A 19,521-nucleotide genomic window follows, 5' to 3' on the forward strand; every position below is an offset into this window, starting at 1 on the left:
CTCTCCTAGGGTGCAAAGAAAGTGGTGGGAGTCCCAGGTAAGATTGCGGGAAGGTGGAGTGAATTTGGGAGGGATGGCATAGGCCACACAGGAGTCAAGGGATATTGGTGAAGGACTGGAGAAGCCCAGCATAGGCTGCCTGTAGGTCAAGGGAGGCTGGGGGAGGGTTTGGGAGACCCACTGCAGGCCACACAGACTTACCAGAGGGATTTGTGACCTTTCCTGTTGGCTTCTCCATTGACTTTGCTTATCAGAAGCTGGCAGGGAAGGTTGCAAATGGTGATCACACAGTTCCTTGTGAGGTTATAATCACAAGCAGGGTGCTATAGTGCCTGGATCGTGATTGTGTGATAGCAGGGGCTGGAGCTTTGAATATTGATGATGCTTTCATTTTTTCAGCACCACTAATTTTGAATGGTCCCTGAACAAATGGAAGTAAGCTGAGGACTACTTATATCTGCATAGACACCTCCCATTTCTAAATGCTTGCTTGGTTTGCTTCTTTTCCTCCCAGTTCCTGATGATCTAGAGAGTATTGGAATGAACTAGTGGTCATGAGTTCTCAGCTGATTCCTTTTCCCTTTCTCTTGCTCCAACAGGATGACCTTCAGCTGTGGCTGTCTCATATTGCATTTTGCAAGGAATGGGTGAGTGGATATAATTTTATTGTAATCAGCTTGTATTTTATTATTTGAACTGAGCTTCCTCCTTTTAATTTTTTTATACAGTGGTGCACTGTCCCATTTATTGGAATATGCAGCTTGAATGTAGCATTTGCAGTATAAAATGTTTTGGCTCTCCAGAGGAATTAGTTAAGGGCAGGAAGCAAAACCATCAGGTGTGGGCAAAATAGTCATTCAGGACAAAATACTTAATTTTGATACTTCATTTATGGGACTTGCGCTGTTAGTGAAGTATTTTACCCTTTTACCCTTCTGGAAATTATATCAAGTATTGCCGTAGAATCTTTGCCATATGAAAATTGTAGAATCAAAATTGGTTTGTTTGTTAATTAAGCTAAGTCAATTAACCCATACAATCTGCCAAGAAGGAAGAGAATATGTACATTTCTGGGTGAAGGAAGAGAATATGTACATTTCTGGGTGAATAGGGATATTGTTTCTTTTACTTTCCAAATTTAGTGCTATTTAATTATTCCCAACCATTCCCAATCTTAATTATGGAAAATGTAGATATAGTGAGTTCAATCCTTGCTTCAATCCTTTGAAGGCTTGCATCTGTCTCTACTCTTGTTAGATCAAGAAAATTCAAGTCCTCTGCGGTGAAAATAATTTGGTTTCATATTGAAATGCATAACTACAATCAGGTTTCTGTTTCCTTATAGAACAAGAAAATACAATTGAGCAAGGTGTTTTCTTCCATGTTAGCCCTTCATCCCAACAAACCAGGTACATGGGTTATCTTCATGTTCATAGTTCTTGCAAGAAGCACAAATCTTTTTAATTAACAGAATTTAAACAGAATTTGGCTGATGAAGTTGAGGATATCTGAGAGGTTTTTCTGATATGTTTTTAATTACAGTTAGGCCTCAACTTGTGACCATAATGAAGCCTACCTATGGTCATAAAGCAGATTATAGAACTAGACCCAATGTTCTAATATGCTTTTGTGGCAGTTTTATTAAGTGAATGCTGTGGTCATTAAGCAAAATGTATTGTTCGCCATGGGGCTTTTTTTGCTGCAAACTGGAAGTTAACGCTAGTTTTTGACAAATCTGCGGTAATTTATAGCCATGTGATCGTGGGATGCTGCAAACTTTGGAACTGGATTGTAAGTATCTTTTGGGGTGGTCCATTGTAACTTTTAATGGTTGCTAAGTGACCAGCCATAAGTCAAGGACTACCTGTATTGTTTTAAACGTGGTTTAATTTCACATTTTTTAGACACATACAGACACACACATAATGGGAATTTTTGATAATTCTGGCTTTTACAGAAGTGGCTTGACATGAATATATTTCAAGTGTTACGGAAATGAAAGACATGACCCATGCTGAAATATGATATTGGATATACAATGCATCATTTTGTCTAGGAATCATAGTAACATTATCTAGCACGGAATAGGAACCTCTGACTTTCCCACATTGCTGAGTTACAACTTTCCTCTTCCTTGGCCATGCTGGCTTGGCTGTTGTAAATAGCAAAGATTAAGCATTTCTTTTTGGGTTGATCTCTAATTTGATGCCCCATTCTTGTATTGGCTGTCTTCTATAATCTTTTCTGTCTCTTTGATCAGCTTTGTGGATCACGGCTGCAAAATGGGAGATGGAAGACCGCCTGTCATCAGAAAGTGCTCGGCAGTTGTTCCTTCGTGCATTGCGTTTCCATCCTGACTCTCCTAAACTTTATCAAGAGGTAGGCAGGTGGTTCTCTCTCCCTTCTCTCTGCGGTAACGTATAGGGCAAATACGATGATCTGTTCCTTGTCACGAAGAATAAAATATCATCAGGGTTGTTCATCTTTGCTGGGAAATTTTATCTTTGAGTTATAGATTATAAGGTGTTCTTGGGTGTACAGGTAGACCTTGCTTAACTGCCTTGTTTAGCAGTTGTTCAAAGTTACCACAGCACTGAAAAAGCAACTTTATGACCTCACATCCACGACCGTTACAACGTCCCTGTGGTCATGTGATCAAGGTTCAGACACTTCACAAGTGGTGGGCATTTACCACCATCACCGTGTCCCATGGTCATGTGAGCACTATTTGTATGTTTCATAAATGTCTTCTGACAAATAAAGTCAATGGCAGTAAAAACACAAGTTGTGGTAATGTGGGTGATTTGTTTAACGATCACAGCATAAGTAATGTGGCAAGTTTGGTCACATGATGTTTTGCTTAGCAACCCACATCATTTAATGGCAGAGTTGCCAGTACCAGTTGCAGTCACTAAGGAGGACTTCCTCTATGCTTATATGTTTCAGGAGAAAAAGAGGTAGATTTAAAAATAAAATAAAATTCATCCCACTTTTTTTTCTTATACAACTCAAGGCGGCAAATATAACAGTCCACCTTCCATCTCCTATTTTCCCCACAAGTCTGTGCTGTGAGTTGGGTTGAGAGAAAGTGATTGGCCCAAAGTCACCCAGATGGTCTTCAGTGCCATTTTTAATCAGCAGCTTGAGAGTATTTTTGACAATTATCCGATCATTGTTCTTCCAATATAGTACTAATAGAGACACACACATTATATTGCCTCAGTAATGGTTAGGTAATGCTAGTAGCTGCTATACGTATAATGGAAAAAAATATTTTTTTAGCAAAAATGAGAAAACCATGTTTTTCTTTGCCTAATGGAAATGCAGAAGAAATGTTAGTTTTTTTTAAAAATCCCACCAGCCAAAAGACAACACATTTGCATTTGGAGTTATGTTGTCAGGTTGTCTTCATGCTCTTAACATTTGAACGCCATGTACACTGTCCATATATGGCAAGCTATTGGCAGCAGTAAATTCCAATGATGTATTCCTATCTTTCAATTATGATATTATTTTTTTCTGAAGGCTTTTTCTGGTTAAATGACAGTAGTTGGAGAAAGAGAGGCAGTCCACAAAACTGACCTAATTAATCAAGACAAAAGTGTTGCTGGGGTGCATATATAATTTTGAGTCCTTGCACTCATTGTTAAAGGATGCGACTTGGTTAGTTACAGGATACAAATATCCTGTGGCATAAACTATTTAACAGTGCTTTAAGCACAGTATTAATAAGGGCTGCTTTTTAACCAGGAAGCTATGATTGTGTTCTTTGTAATGTTGAATATCTTGATACATTATTAATTCTCTTCCCCTTCCCCATTTTCCTTTTCTTTCCCCTTCCTTTTTCTTTTCCTTTCCTAGTATTTTAGAATGGAGCTGATGCATGTAGAAAAGCAAAGGGAAGAGAAGAAAGAATTTGAGCAAGCAAACATAGATTTAGTAAGAAATCATTGTTAGTGGAAATATTTCTCTCTGTGTTACTTATTAATTTAAATTGTCAAGTGGAAGCATTCAGTTAATGGTGAGAACAATTATTGCATATTTGTGCAATGCTTTCCTGCACTTGCTATAGTTTAATAAATGAATCCAACAGCACCTATCTGTTGTGTGCACCTGGGCTTCAAAGCAGATTGCCTGATTAAGAAGAAACTCTCCCACATTCTTCTCTTGCCCAATTTTGATGTCCTTCCATTGCTAAATCAGGAATGTGAAAACACAGCAGATAAACAGTGGAAGGACTTTTATCCGTAGGCAGTGGTTGTTATGAAAGGTGGGGTGCAGACGATATCACAAAATTTCATTGCTTCCATTTGCACTTCTAGAGATCATAACCTGTATAAACATGTACCAGGTGTTGTTGTTTTTTAAAACCTATTTTCGATCCTCCTTTCATTGAATTAGAACCCATCCAATTCCAAGATTTTGTAGCAGGTTAGCAATATGGCCTTTCCAATGCCTAAGCACCAAAAACCAATGAGGAAAAAATGTTTTACATTGTTTGTAAAAGATGTGTGGATCTGATCCTTAGCAAGGGCTGGAGTTTTGTGATAGGTCTTTGTTTTTAAAGCCTTTTTTCTACCCTTCAGTTGCTCATTGAAAGCAACTGTACCAGAAAGGTAAACCATGACTTAAAATTAGATGTGGTAATGCTGTTGTTGGGCTATGTTAGAAATATTGTTTAAAGAAGAGATATTCATTTTTCTTAACAATGCCCCCCAATCAATTGCAATTGATTTCTCATGGAAACACTGTAACCCCCCCCCCCTTAATTCCAGGCATGTTTTTTTTTAGGTATATATGGCAATGCTAATAAATATCAGGGAAAGAAGAATATGATGCCTTGATTTGAATCTCACTGAAAGATGGAATTGATTAGGAGGTACTTGAATATTAGAGTTCAAGATTCTGTACCACCATTTGCTTTTTATTAAGAATGATAGATCAAGTTTGACAGAGTATGATAGAAAGATCAGAATGTCACAAGGCTTTCTACTAAAGAAGAAAGCCTTTTGTGGATTATGACGTATGGTTTAATTCTGCCAAATCACCTTTATTTAAAAAAAGACAAAGGAAAGAAAATGACTATGCCAATTTTCAATATATGTAATCAGTTTGGAATATTCTTTTCAGTTCTGAGCTCAGTTAATTGTTTTGTATGATGGCCTTCCCCACTAATAGATAGATAGATGATAGATAGATAGATAGACAGAGAGAGAGAGAGAGACAGACAGACAGACAGACAGATAGAGTTAGTTCTATTTTCCACAGCAGAGAATGTTCAGTATGAAAATAACTACTCAGAAGCTGGTACAGAAAGCAATGGCTGGCCTGCTGATATATAAGAGCAGTTCCTCCCAAATTCCACTGCAGGCATTGTCACTGGGGTTATCATCCAAAATTTTGGGTTTGACCCTTAGAGTACCCTAAATGGCTTGGCCTTGAGGTCCATTCAAGATTGCTTTCTCCAGTAGAACTGGTCTTTGTATATGCTCATCTCCATTAGAACTAGTCTGTGTATATGCTCATCCTAGATGGGAGCGTTGGGATTCCCATGACCCAAGAAATTGAGGTTAGTGGGGGTCTGGGTTAGCGCTTCTTAGTTGTGTTCCTCCCCACGACCCCCCCCCCACTTCTCCCAGCAACCATTCTGGCCTCATTCCAGAAGATAGCTGAGGGTTTTTGAAATCCGAAGTTGTCTTACATTTGTGGGTTACCTGTAGGGTGATTGTGTTCATGTTTGCAGACAATGCTGTAAAGTTTTCTCTGGAAAAATCCAAGAAAAAAATGTTAATCATAAAAGAGCCATTTTCTCTTGATTTGTAGGGTGAGTTCAGTTTTTCTGAAGACATCCTTAATGGTGAACTGGCTAGAATTGTCTACCGAAATGCAGTTGAAAAAATCAAAGGTAACCTATTACCCTTTAACTTGTAATCATACCCGCTTGTACATTGTGTTGTTCTTTTACTTTTCAAAATGAGTATAGTTCATCTCAATTTTTTAAAATATTTGATCACTTCAAGTCATTTTTGACTCCTGGCAACTTCCTGGATTGGTCCCTGCAGTTTCCTTAGTAAGATTTCAAAAGTGGTTTGCCATTGCCTTCTCCCTAGGGCTGAGAGAGAGTGACTGGCCCAAGATCACCCAGCTGGTTTCCTGTCTAAGGCGGGATTGGAACTCAGTCTCCCAGTTTTTAACCCGGTGCCTTAACCACTACACCAAACAGCTCAATGGTACCTTCTTGATGCATCGAAATCTGGTCACTCAGAATGATTGGTTAGACAAATTAGCTAGTCAGCTATCTATGAGTCCTGTTCAACTTCAACAGTTCATTTAGTGGACTGTTCCAAGTTACAAACATCACTGAAAAAAAGTGACTTATGATCATTTTTCCCATTTATGTCTGTTGCAGCATCCCCACGGTTATATGATTACAATCCAGATGCTTGGCAACAGACTCTTATTTATGACAATGCCAGTGTCCCAGGGTCACATGAACATCTTTTACAACCTTCTGGCAAGCAAAGGCAATGGGGAAGCCAGATTCATTTAACAACTGGATTTCTAACTTAACATCTGCAGTGATTCATTTAACAACTGAGTCAAGAAAAGCCATAAAATGGGGCAAAACTCATTTAACATCTGTCTCACGTAGCAATAGACATTTTGGGCTCAATTGTGGTCATAACTCGAGGACTATCTGTATTTTTTCCAAGCACTGGGGAGATACCTTTTCTCTACGCAATATTCGTTTAGGTTAAAATTCTCTTACTTCCTTTTGTGGGTTTAGGGTAGACATGCTTTAATTTTTTAAAAACATTGATTTTCTTTGGGCCAATAAGCATATCTGGAATTTTAAGTGTATGTCATTGGTTGGTTAATAAAGTGTCTAATGCTGATGAGACTTGGAGACAAGTAATTGGCTAAGAAAATGAATAGGAGGAATGTCTGAGGATAATAACTTGCATATTTGATGTCACAAATTGCAACAGAATATTCATTTCAAAGAAAATCTAATTACTGACACTTGATTTGCATCTAAGTAAGAGAAAAATACCAATGTACCCGGTCTCAAAATGTAGACAGCAAACATACTCTAGATCCGTGATGGCGAACCTATGACACACATGCTAGGTGGCATGCGGAGCCCTCTCTGCAGGCACACGAGCCGTCACCCAGCGCATGCATGCACACCTCCAACCAGCCAGCTGATTTTTGGGTCTCTGCTGCACATGTGTGAGACGTGCATATATGCACGGGGGGAGCGCAAAGGGATGTGGTCCCCTCCCCGCACCCAGTTTTTGGTCCCAGGAGGCTTCATGGAGGCTGCTAGGCCCAAAATGGGCCATGGGAGGGAGGGGGACACGCATGTGCCGGGGGTACTGTGCATTGCATTATGGGTGTGGGCAGGCACGTGTGCGCTGTCACACGCGTGCTTTCAGCACGTGAGGACAAAAAGGTTCGCCATCAATGCCCTAGATAAGAATCACAGGGCCTGAATATGTTCTTGACAATACGCACAAGGAGTTTATTTTGCAACATGCCAGCACCCCATTTATGTTAGATGGGGCCAGGAGCCTGGGAATACCCAAGGAGGTAGGGGTACAATTAGGGGAGCTGCAATTCTGATTATGATGCTTAGAGTGCCCTGATTGATATATCCTCCTTCATTATAGGTGCAGAGTTTGCACTATCGCTTTTGTCAATTGCAAAACGTTTTGCTTTTACACAAGATCTTCAGAAAGAAATTCTTGAAAAGTAAGTTCTGGGTGCGGTTTACACCCTCTTACCATTCAGCAGCCATTATTCTATCATGTGTTAGTCTATTCTACATGTTTAAGATTTACAATTATTTCACCATATTCCAGAAGTCAGGATTAGATTAATTGCATAAACCTGGTCTCATTTTTGGTTCGGCTCTAGCAAAAACAAATCCTGTTTCTCTCCAACTAAAATGCCCCAGTGCAAAAATGCAAGTGTTGTTATTATCTTGGCTCTGCTTTTAATTTATAAGATTGTAATATGTGTTTAAAAAGTAAAATTATTGAGTCCTTGGCAGTGGCTTATGTTGGGGCAGATTTTCATTTCTTAAGCTGTAGCCATTTTTTAAATTCCCCCTTTCCGTGAAAAACTCAGCTTTGAGAACTGCAGCATCAGCCTTGCTCCCTTCTAGGGGAAAATAGGTTAAAAGTGACTGGGCTTTGAAATATTCTATTACCACTCATGGTGCTCAGTTGTTTTTAACGATACCTTTGATATTCTGGTGAATATATGTTGATATTGATTATTGTGAATGTTTTCTAATGCAGCTTTTTAAACATAAGCTGCTTTCCAATCCTTGGAAAGGAAGACAGGTTTAGCATACCCTAAGAAAGGAAAATGTCTTCAAGTCTAGGCATTTATTAGCACTGCCTTCCTTTTAAACAGATATCTAACAGCCGATGTAATTTGTTTTATTTATTTTCGTACATGCTACATATATACTGCCCATCTTGCTATCCGAAATGGACAGCATCTGCCATTTATATCCACAAACATCAGCCTCTTCAGGCCACGATCAATGGTGTGAAAATATTTATTTGCCCCTTTAATTGTCTGGATTTGCCTTATGTACCTGTGTGAATTATGTGACTTAAAATAAAAATAGTAGTAAGAAACGACATAATTTAGGAGCTGCTGTTCAGAAAAGAGCATGTCTCTCTCCTCAACCCCCCCCTTTTATCTATTTGTATTTATTTTTGTTGGCATCCTGCCTTTCACCTGGTAGCTCAATGTGCCCTAGCTTACTTTGTTTATTCTTACAACAGTACGATGGTGAGATTTGTTTGGCTGAGACAGAAAGTAGATAAAATTATCAAATACGTTCTGTGGTCAGATGGGCCTCCCGAATCTTTTCATTCTGGGTCCACCATCTTAGCTGTGAATACCATTGAGTATAAACAACTGATAAGCATAAATCTGTTTGGATTTATGGTATGAATCTCCCTTGCACTAAAAAAATGTCCTTGATCTTCATAACTATGTTGTGTCTACAGAGGTTTTGGTTAGGAGATAACTGGTGTGTACAAATTCCTTTTAGGCTTCTAGCATGGGAAAGAAAATGTGCTCTCTAACCCATTTCTTGCTGTACCAAGTTTCCCGTTTTCTGGGATGGGTGGGCAGCTATGGCCCCTTTACGACCTGTGGATTTCAACTCCCAGAATTCCTGAGCCAGCCATCAATCCTCAGAGCTGAAGTCCACAGGTCATAAAAGGGCCATAGTTGTCCACCACCCGTTCTAGGAGGTATTTAACATGTCAATGGTAAATTGCTGCCAGTCTGAAGGGATGTAATTCTAAGGTAGAACACAGAAGGAGGAACATCTCCTTCCCAGATCACTCCGCTCGGCTTGTGTAGAGTGCGTGGTAGTTTCCCAGTCTTCGGAATATCCAAAGTACTTCTAGCTGAAGGCCTATTCCTGTTTCTGTGCACGCTGTGTGAGTTCTGTTAGCATAAGCAAAACGTTCCCGCTTATGGTTGCTTACCTTTTATGGAACAAAAGCACTCGCAATTACGCCAGAGCTTTATAGGAAGGGAGTCGCTCACAGCTAATACTGCAAAATGCAACTTTTCTTTTAGTTTGCAGGCAACGTATGACAATGATCCTCTTGTGTGGGATTTCATGGCACAGCGGGAACTGGAGATGGAATCCCTGCCTCCTTCAGAAGCACCTAAGTCGAAAGAGTCCAAGGCTTTAGAGGTTGCCCACAAAGAAGAACGGTGTTGCGTTGTATTTGAGGAGGCAATCACACACCTTCCCACTGGTTAGACTCTCCCCCCCCTCTAGATATTAAAACTTGTTTATTTCTCCTCTTTCTCTGCGCCCCCCCCCCCAATTCTTATAACTGAATTTCTGGCTTCATTCTGTAGCTATGGACTTGAGAACAGCAAATGCAGGTAGTCCTCATCTTACAACAGTTCATTTAGTGACTGTTCAAAGTGACAGCGGCACTAAAAAGTGACTTATGACCATTTTTCACACTTACGCCCGTTGCCGCATTCTCATGGCCATGTGATTTACATTCAGACCCTTGGCAACTGACTCCCATCTGTAACAGTTGCAGTGTCCTGGAGTCATGTGATCCCCTTTTGTAGCCTTCCGACAAGCAAAGTCAACGGGGGAAGTCGAGGGCTACCTGTAGTGCAAAATGATTTCAGCTCTCCTTCACTGTCTATATGGGAATTAAGCTGGAATTTCAGCAGATGTGAATACCTGTGAGCACTTACCTAAGGATGGTGGATAAGCACTTTCCGCCCATGTCTTTGTGTGTCCACAAACTCTGCTTATCTGAGTCTCCTACTGTGAGTCCTTTGAGGTAGTTCAGGGAAGAAGCACAAACTATGAATACAAACACCAGCTTTATTGTAAGACTTAGGTAATAGATTCCTGCACCTCTCCCCTCCCTTTATTTTTATTTTTCAGAAAACTAGGGAGCATCCTTTCCTAAATACTTTCTACACCTCTTTTCCTCCTATGGGCTACTTTTTGCAGACTGGCTCTTCCTGTCATTAAGCCTGCAAATGGCTTTATTTCAATTTTGTACCTATAGAGCCTCTCTAGCAAAGGTCTTTTTTTTTCTTCCTAAAGTCCACGCATTCAAATCTTCTAGTACTCGTTTCTAATGTACTCATGCAGTGAAATGAGAAGGAACATGAGGAGGATATGGCAGTTTGCGTCCTTAACAGTTCCCTTGTCATACTTTGGTATTGTCTCTATAAGTCAATTGCATGTGGTTTCTACAAGGAAGCTCAGTGGGCTTTGTATGCTGACTTATGAGGAAGATGCAGAGCGCCATAGCACCCCCTTGAGGCTTAATGTGGCAATGCCACATCTGCTGAAAGAGGAAAAGAGACCTATGATGAATTAGCAGAACTGATGGCTGATTTGAAACAGATTATTCAGAAGTTAGACTCTGCTTCGTAAATGCAAGTATATTTGACTTTTGTTTTCAGAAGAAATAACAAGTATTTTGAATTCCACAGAGGAAATGTGGAAGTGTTATGTCACGTTTACCTTGGAGAGATGTAATCGGAAGACCAACAGTGAAGAATTAAGGCAAAAGGTAAATGCTTTGCCTTTGGATTAATACAGGTTTCTTCTGTTACTGATGCTGCTATTTCCCCTGGAGGGATTTCACTAGGATGTCCCTCAGTTCCCAGCTTGAAAAAGCTTTTAGAAAATTGATTTATTAAATAGAATATTAAGGCTTGATTAAGATAGGCAGACTTTAGTGAAGTAAACAATGATCTGAAACGTGTGTGGCTTCGATTTGTATAGTTTGCCTGTGTTTATCTGTTCTTATGATTTTAGTGAGGCATGGTCAGAATTGCCATCCAATGTCTACAATATGCCCACACAGGCATGTTCTGACCTACCTACCCTATTCTGATGACTCAATAATATAGTACTTCACTTAAACAAAGAGACACCTAGTCTCATCTTGAGAGCTTATATGATTGGCTCCTAATTTCTAAGGTTGGACTGCAAAATGGCTATATTGCTCCAAAATCAAAAGCAAGTAAAAATTTTGATATATGCCCTTAATGACGAATGGCTAGTTGGTGGGGTTTTTTTAAAGGAAGCTTTTGCAAAGAATCTTGTGATATACAGTAATATTTATTATAATTAAGCTAAGTTAATGAGAGACGGTTTGGTCTAGTGGTTAAGGCAGCAGGTTAAAATGTGGGAGACTGAGTTCAAATCCTGCCTTAGCCATGAAAGCCAGCTGAGTGACTTTGAACTAGTCACTCACTCTCAGCCCAATCAGCCTCAGGGGGTTGTTGTTATGGGGAAAACAAGAGGAGGAAGGAATATTAGGTATGTTTGCCACCTTATTTGTAAAAATAAATGATACAAATGAAATAAATAATATTTAAAATTATTCATTATAACATTTTACAACTGCTGGGAACTTTAAAAAATGATGCAAGGATATTAAAGTAGACTTGGATTCTCCTGATTTTAGTTCAGCTTGTGATGCAATCATAGATGTAACATCTAAGTATTCAGTTGTTGGCCGCTTTGCAGAAAGACTGAACAGTCTTTTCAGCCCTGAGGGCCACATGTAATAATACATACTGTAGTTGGCTATTAATCTGGCCATAGATTCATGCCCAGTACTGCACCTCCACTTCTCAAGTTCAAGGGAGTATGGAGGCAATGGCTGCAGTAGTGTGGAAGAGAATTTGCATTGAGAAGACCCAGCAGAGGGCTGCGGAAGAGCAACTGAAAGATTGTGGGCTACGTAGCTTCTGCAGCAAAATCTTATGGTATGCTCTACAGCAGGGATGTCAAACTTGATTTCATTGAGGGCCATATCAAGGTTGTGTTTGACCTTGCGGGGCCAGGGTGGGCGTGGCCAGCTCGACATCACTCATGGTGGGGCACGCCTTTGGGGGTCTGAGTGCTCTGCCAGTGAAAAATGGGCTCCTGAACTCTGTTTTTAGCTGCAATGGCCTCCTGAAACCCTCTGCCAGCAAAAACGGTGCTCGGGAGGGCTGCCCATGGGGGCCGTCTGTTTTTTGCTGGCACTGCGGCCTGGTCCTTCACTGTTTCCAGGGTGACCCTCCGGGCCAAATGTAAGCACCCTGCACGCCGGATCCAGCCCCCGGGCCTTGAGTTTGATACCCCTACTCTACAGCGTTAGAGCAGCAGCCTGATAAGCCAGTTTTCAGGATCTCCAAATTTTCATCCTTTCTGTTTCCCTTCTCTACCCATCAAGTCAGTTCAAGATTCATTGTTCCCTAAAGAGACTGATTTGATCAGCCTGGTGGGTAGAAGATTTTTTTCCCCTTAATTTTTAAAACTTTTTGTTGGTATTTATCCAGTCCTTGAAATTCTCTCAAACCCACCATTTTTTCCTTTGGTGCCACAAATAATATCATTTTGACTACACATGGTTCCGGAAAATTTAGCCATGAGTACTCAGCATCATGACTTCAGAAGCTCTGTGATATTTTATGAAGACTCATTTGTACTGCAGTAAAAGTGTTTTTATTCCGTCCATCTTGTTTCAGAGACTGGAAAGGGTGCAGAGTGTTTTCAGCCGAGCTCATGAATCACAATTGCTGCCAGCTTCCCTCTATAAACAGTGGGTAAGGAAGGATGTGGTCCTTGCCCTTGAAAAGCTCCTACTCACATAAACCGGAAAGGGTGGGTTTGGAGCTTAGAAATCCATTCCTGGAAGCAACCCTTCAGTGCTTATTTTGGTGTGGCGTCTTTTCAGATTCAGCTCCTGCTGGAACTCAGTCATGAAGACAAGGCCAGAGAGGTGGCTGCGGCAGCCACAAACCGTTTCAGCCAATTGGTGGATATGTGGGAAATGAGGCTGCAATTGCTGCTGAAACTGAAGAGCAGTGAAGTGGCTGCTTGTGCCCAGGAGGCTTTCAAAGTGGTTAAAGCGAAGGTAGGAGCTCTCTTCTGCCCTTGAGTTGTAGGAAGGAATACTTGGAGCCTGGGAGTCCTTACTCACAAATGAAAATCATCTGAAACTAGCCATAACAGTAACACTTATTGAGTCATTGACCAGCAAAGTTTACCAAATATACAACACCAAAGTCAAATCAATTGGGTGAGATTACCATCATAACAAGGAGTCTTATTAATAAAAGTGCAGCATGTTATTAAAATAATATGTAGTAATAAACTGTGCAATTCTAAAATATTACAAGTAAAAATGCATGCAAATAATCCTCACTTATTGACTGCCTCATTTAGTGATTGTTCAAGGATATGGTAGTTGGGGGGGGGGGAAAGATTTTCAACTAGTCCGCACATCTTCGGTATCCTGCTGTCATGTGATTGCCATTCAGGCACTCTGCAACTGGCTTCCAACCAGAAAAATTAATAGAGAATGTGGAAGTGGAATTGCAAGTGGTGATCAAGTGATAGCTCACTTAATGATCTGTGCAATTTGCATAAAGACCAAATGTGAAGTAAGGTCATAAGCCATCGTGGTCATATAATTTTCTGTGCTTGGTGATAGAGTTGCCACTCCCAATTGTGGTCAGTAAACAAGGACTGTCTGTGTTGTCTAAAATGAACTAACTAGCACATTTGCCGAATCTGCTTAGTGATCTGAAATGCTCTTTCCATTCATAAGATTAACTGTTGAGTGGCATTGACAAAGTCACATTTTACCACCTTCTAGGGAAAGATGAATTGATAGTGCTCCTGGTAGAGGTCAATGAAAGAGCTTTTTTCATTGGCTTCTTGCACCTAACAGTGGGCTGTCCCACTGTCCCTAGTGGCTGGTATGAGTACCTGCTTATGCTTGTCCACAGGATAATGATCACTTGTTATCAAGGCCATGGCATTCCAGTGTGGCAACACCTTCCAGTACTATTCCAGTTGCATTCCCCACACCTCTTATCTTTTAAAGATCCCCGAGATAAACCATGGAAATAAGCTAATAAGATAGCTCATTTTCTGAGTTCCCCTTTTGTTCCTTTGAAAGCTTTTTGCGTAGCCTGTGTAATGGAGGACTTCACTTATTTAGTCCGGTCCTTTTTAATAGGAGAGGCTCCTTAATTTCATCAGTATATTTTCTGATAGACTACAGGTAGCCCTCAGTTTACAACAGTTCATTTTGTGACTTTCCAAAGTTACAGCGGTACTGAAAAATGTGACATGCCTGTTTTCCATGCTTACAACCATTGCAACATCTCCATGGTCTCATGATCAAAATTTAGATGCTTGGCAACTGTCTCATATTTGTGACGGTTGCAGTGTCCTAGAGTGATGTTTTTGTGACCTTCTGACAAGCAAAGTCAATGGGGAAGCCAGATTCACTTAACAACCGTATTACTAACTTATCAACTGTGGCAAGGAAAGTCGTATAATGGGTCAAACTCACTTAACAAATGTTTCACTTAGCAACATAAATTTTGTGCTTAATTGTAGTCATAATTTAAGGACTACCTGTACTTCAAGAATTTTGGTGCCTTTTAATTTTCCTGTCACTAAATTTACCAGCCATTCTCCAGTCTCACATTATTACAAATATTTTATACAACTCATATCCAATATTTTCTTCTCCTGTTTTTTTATTATTATTCCTCCTTGTAGGACACCTTGCCACTATGGAATTTATGGCTAGAATGGAGTGAAGGTGCAAGCAGCAAAGCAGAGACTGAAGCCCTCTATCAGGTATCATATTTTTCATTAAAAATGAATCATACTGTGAAATTAATTTGGGAAAGAGAGTAAGTATGGTTCCACCATTATTTCAAAAATTAATTTTAGAACTAATGATGTCCTGTGCATTAAAAATGAATATATTGCAGGATATAAAACTATCATATAAAATCATATCTGTAGTCAGAGGCTGTTGTAATGCTGAAAACGTTTTGCTGAAAATATATACAGCCGTGGTGGCGTAGTGGTTAGAATGCAGTACTGCAGGCTATTTCTTCTGATTGCCGGTTGCCAGCAATTTGGCAGATCGAATCTCACCAGACTCAAGGTTGACTCAGCCTTTCATTTCATCCTTCCGAGGTTGGTAAAATGAGGACCTTGTTTGTTGGGGGAAATATGCTCATTCTGTAAACCACTTAGAGAGGGTTGTAAAGCACTGTGAAGCGGTATATAAGTCTAAGTGCTACTGCTATAAGATCATAAATGGTATCCTGAAATGGAGTAACATAAACATATTAAAGCATAGTTTTTATTTACAAATGAATTGTTTCAGAAGTATTGGTTGTCTTGAGTTAACAAGGGTAATTAGGACCAGAATTTCTATTGCTAAGCAACACAATGGTAAAGCACAATGTTACATGACCATGCCACTTAGTGATGCAGTTCCATTATTTCCGGTCACTGTTGATAAATGAATCCCAAGCCATTGTTTAAGTGTGATGTCTCGTGATTGCAGCTTGGAACCTGCTGGCTTCCCCATTGATTTTGCTTGTTGGAAACTGGTAATTAAAGTTGCAAATAGCAAACACCTGACCATGGAATGCTGCAACATTCTAATTGCAATCTGATTGTCAAGAACCTGGATCTCAATCATATGACCACAAGAATCTGATACAGCTGCAACTACGAGGACCTACCCTAAGTTCCCCTCATTTTGCTCCATTATAACTTCAAAAGGTCACTGAATGAGTGGTTGTTAAGCAAGGGCTGTTTGTAGACTCTCCAGAGTAGGCTTACTAAACTATATGAATAGGAGATTGCCAGCCTATGTATATCCTTTAGCCCAGTGTTTTTCAACCTTTTTTGTGCAAAGGCACACTTTTTTCATGAAAAAAATCAGGAGGCACACCACCATTAGAAAATGTTAAAATTTTTTAACTCTGTGCCTATATTGACTATATATAAGGTGTTTTCTCCACGGCACACCTTACACTATGTCACGGCACACTAGTGTGCCGCGGCACAGTGGTTGAAAAACACTGCTTTAGCCGAGTCAATAGATCCAATTTGGTGTGGGTAATTATCACAAGGAACAAAGTAACCGATCTTCTTGACTTCAGCTTCAAAGTCCACTGTGGATGCTTAAAAGGTTTGTATCATTTAATGGACTTCAAAATCATTTACATTTAACCGGCAGAGATCTTTCGTTGCCACACTTCCTGCTGACTCCATAGCCCTGAAAGAAAAGTACCTTGAATGGGCTCATAGGACCGGTGGCTATAAGAAAGCAAAGCAAGTCTTCACCAGGTTAGGACATTTCCTTTTGAAAGCATTATTCAATCACTTTTTTCTATACTCTTCCATCCCCATTTATTATTAAAATCAGGTGCCTTACCCCATTACTTCTCTCTTAGGCTGCAGGAATGCCGCCCATTTTCACTCCAGTTTTTCAAAAAAATGATTCAGATCGAAAAGGAACAGGTAAGTAAAGAAGTATTATGAACGAGTGCAGGGATCTATTTCTTGGTTGTGTTAGTCATTATGAAATATATCATTTTCTCAGGTACCATGTGTTTTAATTTATGTATGGTTGCATTTTTATTTTAAATTTGTTTGCCACCTAGTCTCATGAGATGGATAGCTAAACAAATCAAATGAATGAATAACAGTGATATTTGTGGAAAATTTACCAATTTGATAGCACAAATAAATGAATGAATGGTGTGCAATATTTGTAGAGGTATTTACCAATGTGAGGTTTCTAATGGAATTAGTATTTTTTATTCTGTAAAAGCATGCTCTGCTAGGACTGGGCCACAGTAAAATACTTGAGCTGATTTTAAAAGCCACCTGGAAATAGTAATCCTTAATGTTACAGGCAGATTACTGGTACATGCCCAGTTTTTTTGAAAATCCATCGTTGCAGAAGTGGGTTGCTCCCGGTTCAACCTGGTTCAGCTGAACTGGTAGTGGTGGCGGGAGGCTCCCCCATCCGCCCAGACACTTCTGTGCATGCAAACCAAGCAAACTGGTAGTAAACCGGTTAGCAACTCACAATTGGTCTGGATTGTTCGCATGCAAACTGCTCGAGGAAAGTGGGAAGGAATGCCCAAAAAAGATTTATGTATCAAGGCAGCCTAAAGTTTCAAAAGATGATTGAGATTGCATGACAAATGTGTTTTATTCCAGTCATTTTATTGTTGAGTTCAGCATGTGTTAAGTTCAGCATGGTAACCACCCACCATTTTTTAAAGGAATCCAGTAAAATATTTAACATCCGAGAATATTATGAACGTGCCTTGAGAGAATTTGGTGCTACAGAACCTGGTAAGAATTTTTACTTGTTGGTTTCTAAGACTATTCTCAGTTGTCTTTCTGTTATAACTGTGGCAATCACCTACTTCTTTCTGCTAAAAGATACCAAGTCTCCCAATGTACCAAGCAGAGCTTATTGTGGCAGTTGCTGATTTTCCTTTCTGTCTATCTTGGAATTCTACAGAATACTGTGTAGTTGAAACATTACATCATTTTTTAAATTCTATTCAAAACATTAAAATACAAATTCCAAAAAGAAATGAAAGGAAAAATACAAAAGCAAAGCAAAACAAGACTACATAAAAATGTGCATGAAAAACTCCAATACATATACATAAATTGTCGCCCCGCCCCCCGTAGAATACTGATAAATATATTTCAGAGATAATAACTCCTCCCCCTTTGTGAAGCAGACACACCATTTATAAATGTCTACAATTTACAACCCATTTGGCCTGACATCTATCTACTATATGGAAACATAGTTAACATATAAAAAAAGCAGCCAAATTTCAAAACCCTCTGTTAACAGTCCCTTATTGTAATTTATATGCAGAAAGTCCACAACAGCTTCTGATCTATCATAAGTCACCACAGTCATTGTCTCTGATCCGTCCAGGATCATTCTACAGAATACAGTGTAGTTGCAACATTCCAATCAAATACATAGGCAATGTGTTTTTTGCCCTGGGGAATCGCCTCTTTTGTAGCATTTCCTTTATTACAGTTGTAACTATGATTTTTTTTTTGAAGATCTTTGGCTGGATTACATCAAAGAAGAGCTGAATCATTCTCAAGGCAAACCAGAGAATTGTGGCAGTATTCACTGGAGAGCTATGAAAATATTGCAGGGAGAACAAGTGGAAACATTTATTTCCAAGTATACATTACTGCAAGCTGGGCACCTGTGAGAAATTATTTTTATTCTAATGGCAAATTATCCTGTTTGATAATCTAACAACTGTGGAAACTCTTGGCTTTAAATTGAGTCAGGTGTATAATAGATGTTCCCTGGATAAATTACTTGCTCCTAAATAATTGCCTAACATCCATATTCTCTCCACATTACTGGAGTTAACAGAAATGTAAGTTTTAGATTTTAATTAAAATACATATAAATATACTTTCAAGGAAAGTGGAAGAACAAACTTAATTTTGAGTTTATTTTGCTACTGTTTTGTGATAGGATCTGTTTATATTTTATATTATTGTGATAGAACTGGATTTCATTCTGGCTAGTGAATAGAAATTAGTTGTCTGCCAAACGAATGTAAATAATCACATGTAGATTGTTCCAGGAACATGTAGTTTTGGGTGGTTTGTGTAGAAAGCAAAACATGCATGCTTGGTCCAGATGCAAACTGAAATATAGTTGTTCTAGACAAAAATATTTTGGTGCATTTCGGGAGGAAGATAGAACAAGAAAAAGCCTTACTGAAGTTAGGCTAATTTGTATCAAGTTAGGCACATTTCTTTTAAAAAAAATAATGCATATACATTATGTACAGATTCAAAATAAAAATCTGAATATTTCAAGTGTAAAAGTGTGGACATCATCTCTTTTAGGTTGGACATTTCAGCCATACAACAATCTGAAACTTCCAAAACAAACAACAAAGCCTTATAGAAAATAAATATAAAGGTTCTGGAATGGTCTTCCATGCTTGCCAGACAACTATTATTAAGACTGAAGGAAAGTCTCAAAGGCATGCAAGGGGATCTGTGAAAGATACTGCAAAAGAAAATGGAGAAAAATTGCCTAAGCAAGAGTAGCTATCTGTAGAAAATATTTAATAAGGAAATGCTATAAAGCA

The 19,521-nt window shown here is 39.3% G+C and overlaps 1 protein-coding gene across 1 annotated transcript in view; it reads left to right on the forward strand.

The window, feature by feature from the left end:
* UTP6 (UTP6 small subunit processome component) overlaps nt 1–19,243 on the forward strand; it is a 29,835-nt gene extending 10,592 nt beyond the window's left edge. The window contains exons 5-19 of the mRNA XM_087710322.1: nt 600–647; nt 1,346–1,409; nt 2,261–2,379; nt 3,862–3,939; nt 5,824–5,905; nt 7,674–7,755; nt 9,616–9,800; nt 11,020–11,099; nt 13,054–13,131; nt 13,263–13,442; nt 15,104–15,184; nt 16,590–16,699; nt 16,807–16,873; nt 17,647–17,719; nt 18,461–19,243. Of these exons, the coding sequence (XP_087566448.1) occupies nt 600–647; nt 1,346–1,409; nt 2,261–2,379; nt 3,862–3,939; nt 5,824–5,905; nt 7,674–7,755; nt 9,616–9,800; nt 11,020–11,099; nt 13,054–13,131; nt 13,263–13,442; nt 15,104–15,184; nt 16,590–16,699; nt 16,807–16,873; nt 17,647–17,719; nt 18,461–18,618 (1,485 nt within the window). The 3' untranslated portion in view covers nt 18,619–19,243. The remainder of the gene's footprint in view (nt 1–599; nt 648–1,345; nt 1,410–2,260; nt 2,380–3,861; nt 3,940–5,823; nt 5,906–7,673; nt 7,756–9,615; nt 9,801–11,019; nt 11,100–13,053; nt 13,132–13,262; nt 13,443–15,103; nt 15,185–16,589; nt 16,700–16,806; nt 16,874–17,646; nt 17,720–18,460) is intronic.
* The last annotated feature ends 278 nt before the right edge of the window (nt 19,244–19,521 follow it).

The sequence above is a fragment of the Thamnophis sirtalis genome, unplaced genomic scaffold (assembly GCF_051295495.1).
Source record: "Thamnophis sirtalis isolate CommonGarterSnake01/CBP01778 unplaced genomic scaffold, rThaSir2_p1.2 scaffold_3, whole genome shotgun sequence".
Taxonomy (NCBI): domain Eukaryota; kingdom Metazoa; phylum Chordata; class Lepidosauria; order Squamata; family Natricidae; genus Thamnophis; species Thamnophis sirtalis.